Here is a 22500-nt window from a genome sequence, read left to right as displayed (position 1 = left end):
GGGAACAGTCCCTGCACAAGAAATATAGTGACAGATTCTGTGACTTTACATGCCCTCCGCTGCTATCGGGGCCAAGAATGTGGGAGTTTGGGGAGGGGAGGGTCCACGTCATAAGTCCTACATCTGTGTAATTGAGGGTGAGAGGAATCCAACGTCGTCACGATCGGTTATGCGACGCTATTCCAGAAAATTACCATAAGTCTTATTTGTAGCATTCCAAAACCCTAAAATTTGATACATTGTTTGATGTGGTCAATACAAAAGTCATGGAAGCTTGTTGTGATATGTAATTTTGAAAGAATTTATTTTCATATTAAAAGTAACAGAAAACCATTATAGTACTTAATATGCTGGCATGATTAAGGAAGCTTCAAATGGAACAAGTACCGGACTACTGCGCGAATTACATTATTTGTACACACCACGCCTCGCCTCGCAAGGCTGTGGAAACTTTCAAATACTCAGATAAAAAAAAAAACTTGTTACATCCACTTTTTTTTCATATGAAAGGTATTGCTTGAAGTTTTATATTATCGTATCCATCTGTCCAAATTGAGTCCAAATCTTGCACAACTGGGTAAATCTAGTGATCAAATGTATTTACTTCAGTTAGTGGCTGTAATATATCAACAAATCGAGAAATAAATTTTCCTTTGAAATGTTTTAGTCGTAGCGTTTCAGGATTTTAAGATATTCAATCCACCGAATAATAATACATATGACTCGCGCGTTTGAAAATCTTGCAATATTTCAGACGCCAGTTATTTACTTTATATTTTACACACACACACACACACACACACACACACACACACACACACACACACACACACACACACACACACACACACACACACACAGTAAACATGAATTCAGTATACAAAAATAGTTGATGTATATTTTAGGAGCTTATATAGAGACATACGATATGATTTGCGATTAATTAATATATAAATCCCTAACTGCGACGTTATTGAAATCTGTTGCAAAGTATCGCGCTGTTTTTATGAAGGTAGACCATAAAATCGAAAAGTTGTTTCGTAAAATCCTTGAACGATTCGAATATTCTACATTTTGTAATATTAATAAAAAGGGTGTGCAGAAAGCCTACCAAGCCTGCTGACAGATGTCGGTTTCTGATATGGAATCTGAAACTTCTTGGTTAAATGTTTAGTCCCCAATCCATGCCACAAAAAATTATCCAACAATCACGCCGTGATGTGGCAGTGTTCAAATGACCGATGGCTGGTAAACATTGTCTTTACCTTGGTATGCATGGCAAGATTGCTTGAAACTCGGGAGCGGCGAGCGGGTTGAAGCTGCGAGCGGTGATTCAGGTGCTTTCTCCTGATCTTAATTTACATAACTTTCCCCTTCAAGATAAACATGTCAGTGGCTTGAAATGCCACAGAAATGTGAACTGTGGTTTTAAAGATAATCTTTCATATCCAACAAGCGGGGCAGCCTAACCAGTATGATTTTGTTGTACAAAATATACATAACGTAGGGTTCAAATATTTCATATTGTGCATGTGTACGTACACGCGTGTATGTACACTAAACACCAACAGAAGTTGTATTTGTATAAATTATATGTATATAATTCATACAAATATAATTTCTGTTGGTGCTTAGATATTGTTAAGCATACTATGAATAAAGATCTCGCAATGGAATTGCAGTTCTGTCATACAGAATATCCCTGTCAGGTATTCAGATGATACATGTTTGCAGATGGTGGAAAGCCGAAGTAGTATGTGAATATTAATACCGATTATTAATTTTAAAACCCTTTGCAGTTATTGCTAGCGGCGACAGCGGTTTGCGTAGCCCGGGCCACACTACCTCCCAACTATGAGTAAGTACAAGACGATATATAGAACTTTTCAGCATAAGTAGTTTAAATTCTCGAGAAATTTGCTGAATACCCTTTTCTGTTGACCTGTTTGAGTTGGGGAGGGGGGGATAAAAGAAGCTTTGCCCCTTTAATAACGCATGCTACACATATAGGATTACTGAACATTTAACCTGCGCGTAAAAATAATTTTTTGATTGTGAATTTCAGGTATTCGTGCATTCACTATTGCGAGTCCCTCTACGGCCCCGAAGTGAGGCCTTACTGCTGCAGGATGGCAAAAGTATTCCAGGGAGAGGATTCAAACAACATTGAATATCACCCCACTATAGAAGGTAAGTTCACTGGATTCCTTGTTATATTTGTGCATGCGGGAAAGGAGCATAACTAGATTCAAAACCGCACGGGATAACTTAACTTTTCACTTTGATTTAGCGTTGCAGCGAAATTAAATTGTGTAATTTGTATGGAATCTTTAAAGAGCTGAATGTGTTTATAACCTTTTTTTTCCAGAAAACTCCAGTATCGACGAATGCCCCACAGTTCGGTCTTTCTGCCCGCGGGCTGGACACTACGCATTGCCGTTGGTAGGTGTTATTACGTTTCCTTGGTATAACAAAAGAAAAGGAGTTTTGAATGTGCGCGTGTGCTTCTATTTTCGGTTTGTGTGTCTGTGTCCGTGTTTGTTGTGTGTCTGTGTCCGTGTTTGTTGTGTGTGTGTGTCCGCGTTTGTTGTGTGTGTGTGTGTGTGTCCGCGTTTGTTGTGTGTGTGTGTGTGTGTCCGCGTTTGTTGTGTGTGTGTGTGTGTGTCCGCGTTTGTTGTGTGTGTGTGTGTGTGTCCGCGTTTGTTGTGTGTATGTGTGTGTGTCCGCGTTTGTTTTTTGTGTGTGTGTGTGTGTGTGTGTGTGTGTGTGTGGGTGTGTGTGTGTGTGTGTGTGTGTTTGTGTGTGTTGTTGTGTGTGTGTGTGTGTCCGCGTTTGTTGTTGTGTCGGGTTGTGGTGTGTGTCCGCGTTTGTTGTTGTGTGTGTGTGTGTGTGTGTGTGTGTGTGTCCGCGTTTGTTGTGTGTGTGTGTGTGTGTGTGTGTGTGTGTGTGTGTGTGTGTGTGTGTGTGTGTGTGTGTGTGTGTGTGTGTGTGTCCGCGTTTGTTGTCTCTCTCGGTGCCGGTTCCTGCTTGTACTCTGCCTTCTGATTTTGATGACCGGCCACTTGACAGTTTGCCGACAACACATGTAGCTCACTCGCGCTCAAGAAACGTAAAAGAAAAGGGTAGTTGCCACGTACTCTTACACATTACCTTTTTTGCGCTAACATTAACAATCCTTATACTCACTCTTAGTGAACAAATCCTCAAACACACGGACAGTCAGGAGTCAACACTACATTCACGTCACAAACAAGAACCAACGCGTTCCTCTCCCTCAGCCCTGCGGCACTCCAACACACATCACAGCAGAACAGATAAACACTCCAGACACGCCATCCTATTTCTGCTGCTCGTTTGTGGTGATAGCGGCGCTAGTGTTAACCCTGGCCCTTACCGCCCCAAGTACCCGTGCATGATTTGCACAAGGGCCGTTAAATGGGGCCATCCAGTGCGATATCCGAGAGATATCCGAGCATGCCGTGTGGTACTATGTTAGCTACATCGGTTCCTTCACACAGTAATACGCTGGACTAGTTGACAATTGAGGTGCGTGGATCTGCGCCAAATGTGGCCTAATTTCTCGAGCTCGCTTTTCGCATCTCCCATCACACTATCCAATCCCTTCAACACACACAGTTCGCATTAGAGAGAAAGCCCTCCCTTGCAACACATTCTTCCCTCAAACCCGCCCATACACCATGAACACACCGCCCATCCTAACCTCGAACGAAGCACTCGCCTCGTGCTAACCAAACTACCCTACGTCTGCTAAATATTAACTTCAGAAACATTACAAAGAAAATAGCCTAAATCCACCAATATCCAATCCTATCGACCAGACGTTATAATAGGCACTGAGACTCGTAACATCGACTCAAACTTCCCCCCCCCCCTTCCTTTAGCATGACTGTCAAACGAAAAGGTGGCGGTTTCCTCGTCACCATCAAACCAGGTCTTGTTGTCAGATCGCCTGGATTTAGCTCCAACTCTGTCACTCTTCCTCGCTGCTTTTTTAAGGACTGCCTTCTGCTAACACAAAATAATTATAAAACCGTCAAACATCCCCATCACGCATAAACGCAGACAGAAAGCATATGGATCGCGGGCGACTTCAGTCTCCCCGACCTTGACTAGACTGGTCTGTTCCCCCATGACCCCCCCACACACACACACCCCGATCTTGCGGCACCCATTATTCCAATCAGACGACTTTCATTGACATCATGTGTACTCATTCACTCTTCGCTAACAGTACCCACTCCAACGTGAACACAAAACAACCCGTCCCGTTGGCACCGGTGACCCTCACACTTCACACATTCTAGACCTATTCCTCACAACGTTCTCGACATAACAAGCACCATGGTTATTCTAGGACTAAGTAACCATGACATTGTCCTTGTTGCTGCAATTCTCAGGCCAACCAGACGAAGAAAGAGGCGCAGACCTAGTTTCCTCTTTTCCAGACCTGACAGTCACACATGACATTCCCAACTACAGCATGGACTACTATACAGATCCCCACAGACGACCCCTTCTAACTGGGATAGCCTTAAACACACTATACTCACACCGATGGAAAAACACATACCACAGAAAACACCTTCAAGCAAACTCACACTTCCCTGGTTCTCCAAGGGCCTACGCAGACAACACTGTAAAAAACGACGACTCTACAGACGCGCGCAAACATACTACAAAAAATTAACCGCTTTCAAATCCTTCCAAAATACATTTTCCAAAAATGTACTAATATTTCCACCTACCACGCAAACAATTCACAACGTTGAAAGACGCCTAACTCTTCTGCTAGACTTTTTGCTGACGTCATTTATTTCGACCAGTTAACACTGAAGACGACTGTAGACTCCTCAGATATGACAGAGGCCTTTGAGCAGTGGTAAAGTTCATGGCAAATAGCCTTCAGATCAGACAAATGCAAGGTACTCCGTTTCACCAGATCACATGCACCAATACAATAGACCCTACACAACCAACACCCCCCAATCCCTTGCCCGTTGTTGTCGTTAGGAGGCGGAGACTGGGACCCAATGATGGGGAACTCCCCAACCTTGGGACTCAGCCCTCGACTCAACTAATTTTGCATGGTCTTTTTTTCCTTCCCACTTTTCGTTTCTGTCCCTTCACCAAACCCTTCTGCTATCCACCTCCTAAGGTGTGAGAGCCGTGCTGAAAGGATGAAAGGCTTACTTTGTGCCAGTCCTGAACGGCCTGAGGGAGCCATGGGCACGGTATTCCCCTGATTTAGTTACCTAGCCCTTACCCCTCAAGGGGACCCTGAAGGGTGGACTGTTTTTATCCCCAACATAACCCAGGCTTACCATGGCCAGTAATGAAAACCTATCCCCACTATTAGGGGCAATGAGGCATGCCCCTTTATCAAATAGCCCCAACGATATAAACCCACCCGATTCCGTAACCCCAGGCTCTCCTTTGACCACGGCTCCGAACACTGCAATAACTACCCCCTCATCAATGCCTACTAGTACAGTAGCCAACAATCAACCCTTAAGGAACATTTCCACTCTTCCAGCATGCTCAACTTCAACACCTATCCCCACAACCTCCAACATCAACCACCCCATCCTCCCTTATTAATACCTTACAGCCTTACTGCCCACCTCTCCATAACACTACCTCCCTCAACACTACTCCATCCTTGTCACGCCCCCGCCCTTCTACTACCCCTATCTCTACAACAATCTTGAATACTCTCTTTAGCGCAGCCAAATGGGACCGATTTTTCGTGATCCCTCCCACAGCTCCCTACTCTGACAACACCCTTCTCTTCCAACAATGTCTTCAAAAACAAGTAGGTAAAGTCTCTTTCCGTAGCCGACCCGACCGCTCCCGTCTTGTCAGTAACATCCGAAAACCAAGCTATAGCATTAACAAAACTGACCTATATGGTAACCCCATCCTTGCAGAACCCCATCCAACCCTCAATACTTACACCGGAACAGTTTCAATCTCCCCAGCAAATTGCCCAGTCTATGACAAAGATTGGTCAGACTGTGGAGAAAACCTATTTGCCTGTCTCACAGACTATGATGCAACATCAGTACAATGCTACTCCATTCCCCCCAGAGGTCATCGAAAGAAACCCACTAACATAGCCAAAATTTCCTTCCGTAGACATGACCTTCCCTTTAACGTCTACATAGGAGGAGAATCCCTGCCTGTTCGTCCATACCAACCCCCTCCACGTCAGTGCCAAAATTGTTGGCGTCTAGGACACCCAGCCAAACATTTGCCGTTCCACAGCTAGATGCCCACTATGTGCCCAACCTGGCCATACCCGATCTAACTGCTCTGCACAATCATGCACATGTGCCAACTGTGGCGGCCCCCATAATGTATTTTATAGGGGCTGTCCCACCTACAAGTTTGAGTCTGAGGTAGCAACTCTCAGATTCAAACTTGACTCACACTACATGAAGCCAGACAGGAAGCACGTCGACGTGGTTTCTCTCTTACTCCTTACTCCAGTAATACTGCTCATTCTACCAATTCTCCTAAACCCAACCCCCTACATCTAACACCCCCTCTTCTACCTCCTACCTTCCCCAGTCAAACTCTTTTGCCATCCTAAACCCAGACACTCCAATCTCTACTACAGATACTCCAATCACCACTACAACCCCAACACCTTCCCCTCTCCTTCTCGCACTACCCGTAACAGACAGAACAAACGTTCCAACCCCTCTTCCCCTACCACACAAACACCTCCACCTTCCTTTGCCCCTACGCTTGAGACACCAATCCTCTCTTCCCCCCCTCACAAGAAATCCTTTATCCCCCAAAACTCCCCAACCAACTCCTTAGAAGAAACTATTGAAAATATTCAAGATTACTTAATGAAAACTGATACTCAACCTCCAAATCTTACAACTCCTGCTCCTTTCACACTCCAAGTAACTGCTGATATCCATCCTCCTAACGATATCCCCCCTACAACCTATCCTCCTAACCCCTCCCAACACAGCCCATCCCCCCCGACCCCAACCCCGCCCACATTAACCGTCCCACCTATCTATCCCTTCCATTCCCTCCTGGATACACACGTGAATCCCTTATGTAACCCTCCCACCATCCCCTCTATCCCTTCCACTCCCTCCTGGATACACACGTGAATCCCTTATGTCACAAGTATCCCCTTCCTCAGACCCTCCATCTCCTAATACCCCTCCTAGTAGAACACCAACTCCCACACCTCTCCCATCTCAGACCTCTCGGTCCTTATCCCACCCTCTAGCTGCTTCCCCTCAAAATCTCCAAAACGTATTACAATCTATATCACTAAAGTATAAGTATCCTTCATTGGAATATTAGATGTTTCCGCTCCCACAGACCTGACCTTTGTCATATCCTTTCCTCTTATAACCCATCTATTGTATGCCTTCAAGAGACCTTTCTTACACATCCAATACCAATCCCCAATTATCATTTTGTCTCTTCCCTTTATGTCTCGTCCATACTTACCTCTGCTTTCCCCCCACCTATCCTCCCTTCACCGACCTCCCAACCTATCAGACATCCTTACAGAATCCCACACTTTGTTTCAACAAATTCAACTATTCTTTCCTCAAACGCATACATATCCTCCATCTAATCTAACTCCTTACCACACCCGACTCTAACCCTTTCACTCACCAATTCCTTTGCCCAGCTTAGACAACTAATCACTAACTCAACCATCCTTCCCTAACATTATAGTGCTACATGACCTTAGATGTCTAGCACATTTATCTAGCTTTTAACCATTAACCATTAACCACAACCAACAACTGACACCCACAATATCCAACAATTACCTTGGAGTACACCTCACTAGTACACCTCTTTTAACACTCGCATCGACTTTATCACAAGAAAAGTAGGAGTTCCTGAGGGGAAACCTACAAAACTGTATGCCAGACATATAACACACTACTTACAACACACTTGCACGTCCAACGCTCGAGTACTACTTGCACGTCCAACGCTTGAGTACTATACGGCAGTATGAGACCCTTAAACCAAGCACAACACTGAGAAGGTCGAACAGGTTAGTACAGTTACATGTGTATACTTAATATAACTCGCATAAAAAAACTGATTAACATGGACCTGCTGAAGACGAGGACAAGCACACTTACAATCATGTACAAGGCTGCAAACACGAATAACTATAAGCATCACATAAACGTAGCACGAAACTCAGTACAATAAGTTACATACCACACCAACACCGACTTTTACAAGCACACTTCCCACGTACCTTACGCGATTGGAACAGACTACCCCATATTATTAAAACAAGAACACTCAAAACCTTCACCGACAAACAAAAACACATTGGAGGCACCTTTACAAACTCGCACTACCACTTACACCTTAATCCTTTCCCCACCCCCAGCAACCAACCATGCGTGCGCATTAACATTGAGATTGAGAAAGCTATCGGCCATAAGTACTGTGAGATCAATTTGGCAAAGAATGACACTGAAATAGCTTTGTCTCCAGGCGGTTATTGTACTTTTAACAATGTTAAATGTTAAAAGAAACGTACATTTACTATAAAAGTTTTTCTTTATTAATGCTAAAGTTCTTTTCTTACACGAGTAACTATAGGCTGCACATTTTATCCTTTAAACCACTCTCAACTAGTCTTGCATTTATTACAGGTGTGTAGCAACGACGGAGTTTGCGCCTCGTCTGATAAATGCTGCTACGATGCTTGTTTGGAAACCGACATTTGCAAAACCGCTGTCAAACGGTACCGCAGGTCGCTTCCAGACCAGAGTGAAAACGATGACCTCGGGGCTGCCAAGGTCTCCAGTGTAATCTTAACAGAGGGCGGAAACCCTGTTAGTGTCGTTGTTGATGGCAGTGGCAAACCCGTAACACTGGTGGAAGGAGATGCTGTGACAATCGTTGCGACAGGGCCTGTGAACTTCATAAATTCTCAGAATATAACGTATATATCAGAGGCGGATAAAACTGCAAGCAGCGATAGCGTATCATCAAAGAAAACAAAGAGAGCAGTTATAGCTGAAAGTGACAGAGTATCTAGTAATGTCATATTATCACCTGTTGACTCGGTAAGCATTGTAAAAGACCGGTATGGAAATGTTATTGTAAACGATGATAAGCCACTGATATTAGTGCAGAAGGAAAGGGGTCCCACCATAATTCTAAACGACAATGGCTTGAGCGTACTAGCTGGACATGACACGAGTAAAGGCGCTGTCTTGGGAGTGGTCACCCCTACCACTGTTCCATACCTAGAATTGCAGTCACACCATCCACCGTCGAGCGCCCCAGACAGGGACCCTATTAGGGTGCTGGTGAAGGGTGATGGTAACCCGGTAACACTCGTGGACGGAGGTGGGCCCTTACACGTCCAAAACGCTGATGGGGTGTCCTTTGTGGCCGATGTTCCAGAAGTTACAGCTACAGACATGCCTGCCGTGCGTGATTTACCAATGACAGTTAAGAGCAAAAAAAATAAAATTAACCATATCATTGTTGATAGTGCTGGTAACCCTACAAAGGTAAAAGACGGCAGTGGCGTGTTAGTAGTATCAAAAACTGCTGAAACCTCCGATGAGGCTTCTCCGGAAGAAAATTCGTCCTACTCCCGACGAAGAAAATCGCGGTCTTCGTCAAACGCTGTCGTTGATGGAAACGATATAACGGTAACCTTAGTCGATGCCTCTCATGTCGACGTAGATATAGTAGATATATCGGGCAACAAAATCGATGTAGTGGCCGGCGATCATATTCTAAATATCGGAGAATCCACAATGGCTACAGTAGAGTTCGTTGAGGGTAGACCCGTGGTCCGGGATGAAAATGGCAGAATTCTGTTGGACAAAATGGGTTCACCTTTAACTGTTAAGCCGGCAAGTAACACGCAACCATTGCCAGCTGTCTATAGTATTGTCGATGGAAAGTATAAACCAGTTAATTTAGTGGCAAGTGACGGTACACCTGTGCATGTTTGTGATTCTAATGGCAACGAACTTGCGCTAAATGGAGGCGGCTCAGATTTGGAGGTATCTCGGGAAACGGTTTCTATTATGAAGAGGTCATCAGGGGAAGACCTTCTCTTGCAGAATGGCGAAGCCTTAGCAGATGAAGACGGAATGCTGCTGAAGGCCACATCCGTGAACACGCGACACTACTCTGAGGTTTCCACAAACGTCTTGGTGGATGGAGATAGCAACGCCGTAAACTTGTTGAGCATAAATGGCTCTCCAATCACGGTTATCGACGATAGTGATAATGTAGTTACCGTTAAAACTGGAAATAAAAATATAACGATAGCTGATTTCAACGTAACCGTTCTACTTGAAAACGCTATGATGGTTCTAAAGAAAGCATCAGGAGAACTAGTGGTCGATGAAAATGGTTTGCCAGTCACTCTTGTACCTGAACATAGATCTAGGCGGAGACGCTCTTTAGCCAGTGAAGGCCACGGGATCACGGATTCTCATGAAAATACAGTGACTCTAACTGACGTCCACGGGGTTCCAGTAACACTGAATGATGGAAAGGGTAACATCGTGAAACCTGTAGCTGGAGAAATCATAATGGAAACGGGGACTGCAACAGCTTTTATTGTTGAAACTAATGAAGGAAAACGACTTACAGATGAAAATGGGAACTTTATTGTCGACAGTGAAGGATATGCTCTTGCATTTGTCCCCACAAATGAAATCGTTTCATCACAAGTAACCAACGTAATTGTAGACGGAACCAACAACACTGTGCAGTTACTGAGTGTGAGAGGTTCTCCTATTACTATTGTTGATGGGCAGGGTAACGACGTAGCCGTGAAAGATGGAGATGTTCAAATAGTGAAAAATACCGAGACAGCCATGATAATGGATATGGTCGAGGACACAGAAATGCTGGTGGATTCTTCCGGTAGTATACTGACAGACTTAAATGGGAAGAATTTGAGGATAATGGCAGAAAGGAAGAAAGCACAGAAGGTTGTGGCGAATATCCTTGTCAATGGCGAAGGCAATACAGTAACACTCTCAACCTTAGAAGGAACACCTGTAACATTGCTCGATAACGAAGAGGTGGTGGTCACGATGGCAGGCGAGGTTCAGCTTGCTGTGGATGGCACCGACACTGCTAGAGTTCGACGATCATCGTCTGAAGTAAACGTTGTTGATGAGAGAGATTATCTTTTGGCTGACGACAAAGGAAAGCTTCTAACTATGAAAAAGGTTGGCGAGCACAAGCAAACCTCTGTAGCTGCAAATATGCTAGTTGATGGAGAAGGGAACTCTGTAACCCTGATAGACTTGAATGACTCTCCTATAACTGTTGTTGATGATTCTGGCAATAACATCGCCCTCGCCACGGGAGAGAAGACTCTCAAGGTCGAGATGGCTGGCCATTTACAGGTCATGGAGACGGCAGACGAAGACTCGCGCTCCCTTGAGAACGATGGCGCCAAGACCAAGCAGAAGCTGCTGGTTGACGACGCCGGCAACCCAGTGCACAGCGAAAAGGGCCCCATCCAAGTTGTCCCAACAAACAACGTAGACTTCGTAGCCACAGAAGCTGAGAACTTCCTTGAAGTGACGGAAGAATTCGTCGAAGCGAGTTTCAGCCTTCAGCGCCTTTCTGCAGTTGTGAAGCACGAACAGCATCTTCTACAACTTAATCTTGTGCGGGAATCGTCCACTATGAAATCTAGGGATTACGAGAGCTTTGTTGAGGAGATAAATGTGTTTGTAGATGTGGTAGGGAAGCTTCAAGCAAAGTGCCTTAAGAAGATAATGCAGCTCCTGGGGAAAGAACCTGGATCGCACGAGGGGGAAGCATATGCATTACTGGAAGAAGTGAATGAAATATTACCAAATAATATCCCATAGACTAATCAACGGGTTGTATACTGTCTTTAATCTATAACTGTAATATGTATAAAGTGTTTCATTACTTCTATATGATATTTAAGAATTCGTATATGATCACTATATAATGATTCTACCAATTCTACTTCACCCTTCCCTCGTCTCGTCCCCCGTGACTGTTTTTTCTAGTTGAGTAGTCATCGAAGCTAAGCAATACCATGTACACGAAATCTTACAAACAAAGCAGTGCAGAAAATTAATACTGTGGTAAACAGTGCCCAAATGACCAATCAAACCAAACATTTAAACTTTGACTTGAGTTCAAGGGAGGGAGGGAGGAAGGAGTGTAGGGAGACCATGAGGAGGAGGAGGAGGGTGGATGGATGTCGCCAGTCACTTTGTGTAGAGGGAATGGGCGAATGATAGGGATGGGCATGGTTTCTTGTCATGACTAGATATTTTTGAATGTCCTCAAGAGTTCCTGAAGGGGAAACGATTGGGGAGGTCTGAGAAATGAAGGTTGTCTTACGAGGGGAAGAAAAGGGGATAGGCATCAGAGGAAGAGGTAGGTATAGATGATTGAATTGTCTGATGCGATGGGTAGAGCGAGAAAGTGTAGACCTAGGAAGTGGTATTGAATAAGCTGCTACTAGGGGTACATGGACAGTAAAAATTAGTAATAAGGAAGGAGGGAGTTGAAAATGAAGAATGTGATGGATGAATGTTGGCCACTAGAGCTCGATGCCCCCAATAAGGGTACAAAAATAATTGGCAATGGTAAGCCTGGAGTATGTGGGGAAGAGAAATGGTTCACCCCTCAGGGTCCCCGCGATGGGTAAGGGCTAGGCAACTGAACGGGAATACCATGTCCATGGCTCCCTGAGGCTGTTCAAGACTGACCCAAAGCGAGCCTTTGATCCCTTCAACTCCGCTCTCATCTCTTAGGAAGTGGGCAGAAAGGGTTTGGGAAGAGGAAAGGAAATTGGGTGAAGACTGCAAAATTGGTTGAGCCAGGGCTGTAGCCCAAGGTAGGGGATATCCCTAATATGGGGCCTCTCTTGAGTCCCCCCCCCCCCCACAACTAAGAGCATAGGATGGGCGGAGGGCTGCTTGTGTAGACAGGCCTTAACTACCGCTGTAACAAACCTGAAATATATCCAGTGTCTCATGTGTTCATTTGTTTGTATATTTGTAACTTTTGTTCTTTTTAACAGTAATTATTTATTTTTTTCATGTTAGATACAGAATATATAACATTTTCTTCAGTTCCAATCTGCAGGCTTTACATTAATGTATATTCAATAATGGCATTGATCAAAATATTCAAGTAAAGGATTGTTGAATTCAGTATATATAGGATTGCTGCTATGATTACTCATTAAAATTTATTTATTGGGATATACCCATTGCTTCTTGCAATGATTTCAAGATGAGCAACTTTCTGTGTCAGATGTCCTGATAAATTCTGCAGCCGATGGAACTTGTTGCTCTAAGCTACCTGCAGCTAGCACAGTATACATGCATCAAAGGAATAAAAGCAGTCATATCCAAAATACAGATTTTGAACTATATACTGATTTTCTCCTCAAGTACCATAAGTTTAGCAAGTTGCTACATTAACCATACAAGTTATTGGTCTCTGCATATACCTTGATTATTAATCAAGATATCAATAATTACCAATAATTACAAAGCAAGCTTTAGTTCTCCATTAAAATATATTCTTGGTGAAAAAACACTAGCAAATATGCATGATCTGCACATTTAGTTATGCTAGCATCAGTGCAAGATTCTGGCACATCTGACTATTATTTAAAACTGTCAAAAATCGAGTTACATTATTCTTGAAATATGGGTAATGTGAATACAATAAAACCAAAGTAAATCTTATGATGGTGAATTTTATTAACCCTGTTATATATTTCAATGCACAACTATATTTACATCTTATACTTCATGAAAGATACATGACTACCAATATAAAGGCTTATTTATATCTTAATAAAAATGTTCCCAAAGAGTTGTTTTTTTTAATGTTTCAACATTTTTCATGCTGCAACTTCAGAGAACAAAAATTGCCTACAGTATTTTCCTTCCAAAATAGAGAAGAAAAATTCCTTGGAGTATTTTACTTCCAAATGTAAACACTGACATTTTTGTTCCACAGCAGTAGTACTGAAAAATCCCTTCTAATCACACAAATCACAAATTTAAACTTAGTGTAAATACTACCTTTCTTCTCTGCCTTGTCCCAAAGGCACTGCAAATGCTTCATAAACATTTGCTCCAAGTGTGTCTAATTTGCTGTCAATAAGAATCTTCTGAAGCAGTTGTCCAGGAGCAGGGGAGAGCGCTGCATGAACTAAACCAGAGAATACTGGCACCAACTTTGCCACAGGAAGAACCGAATCATTGAGAATTGAAATATTTTGTGCTATAAAATTCCTACTGGCATCATTCCTCTCCCCATTTGAAGCAACACCTGTGGGCGATTCTCTACTGATGCTATCAACCCAGTTCTCGGAACCAATATTTGGGAAGTCTGACTTTGACATAGGGTAGAAATCGGCCACACGATCAAGGAGGTGGTTGAAACCGTGTTGTATTAATGTGTCCACAACTGTGTTGAAATCTTCACTATCTATAACATCACTGGTTTCTATTAGCATATTATAAAGGACCCTTTCCTCTCCATCTTCTTCTGGAGCAACTGGGGGTTTAAGGACATATTTACTCCACTGGTCAAGCTTGCATGATGTTCCCTCTAGAGCAGTTTCTGTTGATCCACTTTCCCCTGCTAGACTTAACCTAACCTCCTGGTATATGGCTTCTAGCTGGCTAAGAGTGAGGGAGCGAGTCAAAGGCAACCCTGTGACTATACGAGTCACAGCTCTTGTTACATGGTGAGCAAGTCTAGGGACACCTTCTTCCACTAAATAATGGACTGCTGCAAGATATTTTTGCTGAAGAGCCTGTGAAATTGGTATCCCTGCATGGCCTGCCTGTATCAAGTCTCCGTATGTATAACCTCCAAGTATCATTAGTTGTACACGTATAGCAGATGCTACTAAGCTTGATATGTATACAACACTTATTGCTCGACTAAACCCAACTATTTTCAACTGCTCCCAAATGGCAAGTTTATGTTCAGGCTGATCACGGACTGCTTGCAAGAGTGCATCTGTATCCAGTTCTCTACAAACAACTTCTCTCATGCTACCTGCCAAGCTCATGACTGTTGCATTTGCTGTTCTCTGGGTATTTTCGTAATGATGATGTTTTTTCTGCTTTTCCAGCATTGTTCGTGTTTGCTGTTCATGCCACTGTAGAAGCTTGTACTCTGCATATCTGCTTAGCAGGGCTACACCTCCAACAACAGCTCCCCCTATGAGAAATTTCCTTTTGTGACGACTCAAAAAGGATCTGATCCTTGAAAACATGGTGGACTTTTTTTTTTCCTTCTTTTTATTAACTATATTTTATGAAATGTCTTACTACTTACTACACTTATAAATGTCTTTCAGAAGCAGGATGATACACTATTTCTATTTTTCAAGTGCATTCGTCACCAGCTTTGCCACAAGACTAGTCCATGATTTCTTTTATATCCCGGATGAAGTTGCAACTTTCTGAAGACGATTTGCAACAAAGTTATTTGAATCGATGAACCTCTCCACACAATTGGTGATGCAGCCCTCAGTGCGTGACTCAAGTCTTGTGGACGGCCGGTCCATGCACTTGTCCCAACATTTCTCAGTCAGGCCATGTACCAGAAACTGCAAATGTAAAAAAAAACACTAAATATTGTATATATACTAAATATAGAAACAAAATACATGAAAATGGAAAAGAATTCTATAGAAGAGCTATACATGTCATATGCAACTAAAGGATACAAAACTCATAATAAAGAACGTGAGACTATGAAGTCTTTTAGAAAAAAAAAATTCTGCTAATATTAGCATCAAAACTGACTGTTAGGTATTTATCTTTCAAACTAGACCTACAGAAAAAACTTGTATGATCTCCAGTGAGTTAATATGAATATGTCAACCATAATAAAGGAGATCTAAACCTAAATCATGTGTTTGAGATGGAGACTGAGGCCCAACACCCCTGCCTTGGGCTTCAGCATGGTCTTTACTTCTCCCATTTCCCTTTCCTTCAGATCTTCATCCCTTATTCTGTTCACTTATCCTAATCGTTAATCATTTTTACCCTTTTCACCACAATATTTTAGCATAATGCTATACCCTACTGCCATTTTCTTTGTATGCTGCTAATGACCTTACATATTTATGAGGCTAAATTTTTAACAAATAAGTAAATAAACTGTGAAGTCTATCTACTTCTTGTTATTCATGGAATAGTATTAATGAGTTACTTAATAATATTTCCCAGTTCTTTAATGGTGCCAAAAGTTAAGTCCTTTGATACTGATATACTGTGATATTCTTTTAGCAGAGCTGAACAACTTGACAGTGATGTTGCCCCCAAAAAAGCACAGACAGAGCATGCAGTCAAACACAGAAATTTGTATTATAGTGTTGCCACTCCAGAGTCTGATTGGGATTTAGAAGTTTGTCGTACTAAAGCATGTGTAGGAGAGGGAGAGGAGACCAAGCCAGTGTTCGAGCCAAATTAGAGTAATATTAAGCAACACCCCCAATCACTTGCTCGTTGTTGTCATAGGGGCTTCGGAGATGGGGACTGAGGTACAATGTAGGGGGGATCACCCCTGCCTTGCTCCTCAACCCCTCGGCTCAACTATTTGTTTATTTATTGAAAATTTTCTACCGCATCAGCATTTAAGATCATTAGCAGCATATTCAAAATACAGCGACAGAGTACAGCATAATGATAAAGTATTGTCACAAAATGGGTAAAAGATTAGGATAAGTGGACAGAAGGGGATGAAGGAAAGGAAAGGGAGAGAAGAAAACACTGCAAAATTTGTTGAGATGAGGGCTGTGGTCCAATGCAAGGGTAATCCCCTACATTGGGCCTCGGTCTCTGTCTCCTAAGCCCTTGAACAACAACGAGCAAGGGATTGAGGGTCAACTCAACTAATTTTGCACGGTCTTTTCTTCTCCTTTCCTTTTCCTTCTCTTCTTCATCCCCCTCTTCTGTCAACTTATCCTAATTTTTAATACATTTTTATTCTTTTTACCACAATACTTTATCATTATGATGTCTGGCACATTTATGTTTTGACCATTGACTATTCTGGAAACCCTCAAACCTCAATTTATGAACCAAAAAGCTTCCTTACCTGGGGGCTTCACCCTCAAACCCCATCCTATTGCTATGTTTTGAATACACTGCTAATAATCTTAGATGATGATGCAGCAGAGAATTTTCAGTTAATAAAACAAGTAATAGGAGGAAGTGTTCATTGCAATAAAAATATAGAAATAGGTATGTATGAGAATGGATATCTTCGCAGTGCAAGATATGTATTTGCCCTTTATCAACTACATCTTCGTCAAAAAGGCACAGATATAGTTGAAACAGGGCAAAAACATCTGCTGTGCTTTGATGATTTTCTTTCTCATTCATACCTTTCTCTACAAGAGCAATACAAGTTGTGGAGTTCTTGTGGTAATCAATACTAGACACACTTAGTTAATCATACTAGTAAGTTTTTTATTAGCAGTTTCACATCCAGTATTTGTTCCCTGTACAAAGTCTATAGAACAGGGTTTTTAACTTGGGATCCATGGACCCATAGAGGGTCAAAAATTTCAGTTTCAGGGGGTCTGTGAGAATTAGATTAAAATGTACATTTATATTTGTGTTTTTTTTTTTATTGTTTAATTTAAAGTTTCATAATACTTTGTGTATCCCATATGTGTATGAGACAATCAAATCTCATATATATTAAGTACATTATACATATTGCATACGGAGTTGTGGTTATGTGGATATATCTGGGAATGGAGTCCATAGCTTTCATCAGATTCTTAAAGAGGCCCATGACTCTAAAAAGGTTTAGAACCAAAGCTAAAGAATAGTATCATAATGACCTGTTTTCTTTGACGTATCATAGTGTAAAGTGCTGCCACACATTCTATACTTGTTTATAATTTCCATTCCATATATATTGCAGTACTTTGTATAAATAAACAAATTAATCATATTACCACCTCCATCCCTTAGGATCCCTTCACCTTATCTGCCAGGTCAGTATTCCCTTTCTCCCCTGCACAAAATTTGATAATGTGAAACTCTGAAATATTATAATTTTATAATTAATAATAATAATAATAATAATAATTTATTATTATTATTATTGTATTTATAATTATTATCATCACAGAAACCCTAAAAGCAGCAGCATTTACAACAGTAACAAATAAGAATTAGCAATAATCATATTTGCAATATTAGTATTAACAATAACAATAGAGAAAAAAATTAATGGTGCAACATATTTGCAATTTTAAGCTCATTTCTAAAAAAAAAAAAAAAAATAGAGGTACTGACAATATTCTTATATTCTGCATGGAAAACAGGAAATGAAATTGTTTCTAAGCTGCTGCTTCCCCCCCAATGTTGTTGTGTGGGGGCTTAGGAGACGGAGACTGAGGCCCAATGTAGGAGTTAATCCCTGCCTTGGACCTCAGACCTCGCCTCCACAAATTCTGCATGGTCTTTTCTTCTCCCCCTTTCCTTTTCCTTCTCTGCTTCATCCCCTTCTTCTGTCCACTCATCCTAATTATTAACCCATTTTTACCTTCTTAGCCACAATAGTTTATCATATTGCATACTTGGGGCTTTACTTCCAAGCCCCACCGTATTGCTGTGTTTTCATTACACTGCTGATGACCTTAAATGTTGACGCAGCAGAAAATTTCAATATATAAATAAATAAGCTGCTGTTTTCAATGTTCATTTTATAATAATTATATAGATACTATCTAATGAATATTCCTGTGCTTTTAAAATACATGTAGGTAATACAATATATTTAACAAAGTCACACTAAAGGAACTGTATTATGAGATGGAATAATATTGTCTTAGTGTTTGAACAATCTGATCACAGTTGGATTCAATATTTTTGCTGTGCTTCACCAAAATATTTGTATAGTTTTCCTGAATTGTGAAATGCAATATAAAATTTTCACTCGGTATTATGTTGTTTTTCTCTCTTGAGAAAAGTAATTTCCATACTTTTGAACTCATACCATCCTTGTGAAGGGACAAAATAAGCAAATGAATTTATTCAAGATTTATTGATGATTTCTCAAATAGCATATGTGGTAACATACAAGAAACCTCATAATCAAAATATTTCAAAATTACTTTAGTCTAATTTCCTACTTAGTGTTAAAACCTTTCCTTAAAAAAAGAAAAGAAAAAAAAAAAATCATTTAACATAACCTCTTATTTCTGATCTAAGAACTGAACACAGTCATGCTCTGGAAATACCTATAATTTCAATCCTCAAACACAATGTGCTGAGCTGGCTTTGTGTTCTGAGACTCTCGGAATGCTTTCAGAAGTAACTTTTCTCTCCCTCTTTCCTGATTTGAAATCCCAGTAGTGCCATCCCCAGTCTGCTTTTTCCTTTTTCCTCTGTTTTGAGACCAGCAAATGTTGATGTTATTCCAATACTCCTCCTCCTCTGCACCCGAAAGAATCTCCATGCGGCTCCAACATCCAGATTTTTTATATGCTGCTGCGGCTTCCTCTGAAAGGAACCTCACAAAGACGTCTCTCTCCATGACACTAGCATCCACATATGCCACACCCTCACCACCTCCTTTACGTATGGTTTCTCGCAACTTCTTGGGGTCCTGAGGAGGCTCCTCAAAACTAATCTTAATAATAGCATTTGGAATGAAGTTAGGTTTAGTACTTTTATTATTCTTCTCCTGTCCATCTACTGTATCATCATGATTAAGCTTTTGATAATGTCCTGAAAAGTCTGTTTGTAATGACATATCTGGATTTTTATATCTGCAATTGCTATACATAGATTGTCTCTGATCTCTTATATCTCTTACTTTCTGTTTCAGATTTCTCATATTTTCTCTTTGCATATTTAGATATTTATTTCTCAATGTCTTCCATTCCCTTTTTGACATTACTTTCAAGTAAATACTTTCTATTTCATCCCCTTTCACTTTCTTACTTCGCTTACGCTTCTTCTTCTTACTCTTTTTCTCAACAGCTCCTTGCTCTTCACCAGCTGAAATTCCCCCACCCTCCTTACTCCCATCACTAAGGTTTCCGTCCCCAGTTTTTATTTTTTTGGGAACAATCACCTCAGTCTCACATTCCCCTCCAGAGTCTGTCCTCTTCCTCTTAACACTTGCACTGTCATCCATATCATTACTAACTTCTTCCATCTCATCTCCTGGTGCTGTTTCGCTACCATCACTAGTCTTGTCTGGATCTGCTTTTTCCTCTTTATTTACCTGCTCAGAATTTTGGTCAAAATTTTTGATACTCTGTAGCTGGGCTGGGTCAATGTCTGATGGTATCCTACACTTCTCGGCACCAAACGACTCCAGAGCCAGATCTGCCATCTCTGGAGTCTGGAACTCAACAAAAGCAAATCCTTTTGGTCTACAAGAATGTTTATAACGAGGTAAAGAAATGTAATCAATCACGCCATACTGTGAAAAAATCTGTCGAACCCAATCATGATCCACATGAGCAGGAATATTTTCAACATAAATTGTGCACTCGGTCTCATTGGCTTTTTTGATCACTTCCTCTTTCCTCTTCACCATAAGACCATCTTCTGAAAGTTCTAGAATTGTTGACTTTTCAACAGCTTTTCTAAGCAAGTTTGTATCATCTGTCATAGCCCTAATCTTGTTGAATTTATTACAAAAGGTCGCCAAACTGATATATGGGCCATTCTCATAAAATCGTGCCATGGTGCGATTTTTACTAATGTTGGCTGCGCTGAAGTAGAATTCCATCTGTTCTTTCAACTGATTAATAAGTCGTTTCTTCCTCTGTCTGGCTGGCTTTGGCGATTTCTTCATCTCCTTTTCCTCCTGCTCCTTTCCCTCTGAAATGCTTTGGTCTTCCATTTTCTGACTCTCCTCTCCTGGTGCCACACTTTCAACTGCTTCCATTTTCACAATCTTCAAATTCTATTCAGATCTTGTCAAGGTGCCTATATTCTTCTTAGAACTTGTTCCACAGCTGTAGACAAAAATAACCATTCTGTAAAATTTCTCAGCGACATTTGATTTAAAACATTCCTAGTGAAGACCATAATCTTAGTTACTACCTAAAGCTTATCTTATCCCCATAACAAATAGAATGAAATAACAATAATGATAATAAATATGAAAGCAGATGCAAATAATAAACTGATATAAATACATTAACCAACTGGACCTGCGTATGGCATGTGCACATATGCCAAGCCTATTATGATTTTAGTTTATTGTATTAAAACACAGATGCCCCACAGATGCTTGGTCACTGGAGAGTCAAGCAATAGTTCAACCTATCTCACCTGTTTTCTCTTTTCCTTGATTTTTGGAAAGATTCTTTTTTTAATGCCATTAGTATTTTCATAATAACAATCATGTCACTAATAATGCTAAGTCTCAATATCAAATGACATTAGAAAGATAAAAAAAATCAAGGAAATGGGATATCAAGAAAAAGTCAATTAGGTGTACTATTTGACTCCTTGGTGACTGAGCACTTGTGAAGCCATCTATGTGTAAGTAATATTCACATGCCAAAACTACAGTGGCCTTTGGGTGTACTCGACAGCAATGGGTTCAGGGTAATTTATTATTGGACATAATCATGATCAGGAAGTAAATTTTAAAAAGTTTGTGATCCAAATATATATATAGCTATTTATATTCTAATTGCACAATGTGGTCCACAGCTTCAAGGTGGGTGGGTGTTCCATCAACATTTTTTCCCCCATTCAAATCAAACTGCACTTCTAACAATGATTCAATTTGGCTGGAGAGCAATGAAGTGTGGACACGTGGGAAAGGGATTTCTAAAGAAAGTAGGGTAAATTGGGAAATAAGGGTCTGGGGAGGGAAGAGGCACATGCGTTTGTTAAAGCAGAATGATAAATAAGAATACTGTAAATAACCCCTTTCAAAAACACATTAAAAACCTATGCTGATCATGGAGGAAGGATTGGTTCAACCTATCACATCAAGTATCTATAGTACTGTGCACCCTCCTCTACAGAACTTACTCTGAAACAAGCTGAATTTTACCTTAGCATGAATATTTCATGAAGAAAGTTACATACATATCAACAGTCTGTACACAGATCAGACATTGAACAATATCAGTTCTTGTAAATCCTCTAATCAGAATGTTTGTTTGTCATCACTGTTGAAACATATCTGAATATGCTGCTATGTTGACTCTCCTTGAGGACTTTATCAGGCAAGATTTAAGAATCAATTTATATTAAAATAGTGCTGTAAAAATAGAGGAAAACACAATACCCCAATTTTGAATGATATTGAATGCTTATATTGCATTTCAGTTGAGAAGTGCTTGACCCCCTAATAACAATTCTATAGCACCTACTCAGCAAAAAAATAAATATTATCAAATGTCAAAAAAGTAGATAATGAATTTGGCAAACACAAACTAATTTGCATGGT

The 22500-nt window shown here is 41.0% G+C and overlaps 2 protein-coding genes across 4 annotated transcripts in view; one reads left to right on the top strand and one right to left on the bottom strand.

The window, feature by feature from the left end:
• Window positions 1–13769, top strand: part of LOC119596322 (mesocentin-like) — a 14939-nt gene extending 1170 nt beyond the window's left edge. The window contains exons 2-5 of the mRNA XM_037945516.1: window positions 1800–1858; window positions 2066–2190; window positions 2369–2442; window positions 8688–13769. Coding sequence (XP_037801444.1) covers window positions 1800–1858; window positions 2066–2190; window positions 2369–2442; window positions 8688–11900 — 3471 coding nt within the window. The 3' untranslated portion in view covers window positions 11901–13769. The remainder of the gene's footprint in view (window positions 1–1799; window positions 1859–2065; window positions 2191–2368; window positions 2443–8687) is intronic.
• LOC119596323 (peroxisomal biogenesis factor 3-like) overlaps window positions 13765–22500 on the bottom strand; it is a 14995-nt gene continuing 6259 nt past the window's right edge. For 2 of the 3 annotated variants that reach the window (XM_037945517.1, XM_037945518.1), the window contains exon 2: window positions 19098–21046. In XM_037945517.1, coding sequence (XP_037801445.1) covers window positions 19321–20976 — 1656 coding nt within the window. In that variant the 5' untranslated portion in view covers window positions 20977–21046 and the 3' untranslated portion in view covers window positions 19098–19320. Of the gene's footprint in view, window positions 15656–19097; window positions 21047–22500 lie in introns of those variants that run through there. The other variant, XM_037945519.1, reaches the window with a different exon arrangement.

Source organism: Penaeus monodon, chromosome 37 (genome assembly GCF_015228065.2).
Source record: "Penaeus monodon isolate SGIC_2016 chromosome 37, NSTDA_Pmon_1, whole genome shotgun sequence".
In the NCBI taxonomy this organism is placed as follows: Eukaryota; Metazoa; Arthropoda; class Malacostraca; order Decapoda; family Penaeidae; genus Penaeus; species Penaeus monodon.
The sequence above is the reverse complement of the archived record's forward strand: the minus strand, read 5'-3'. Positions and strand labels throughout refer to the sequence as shown.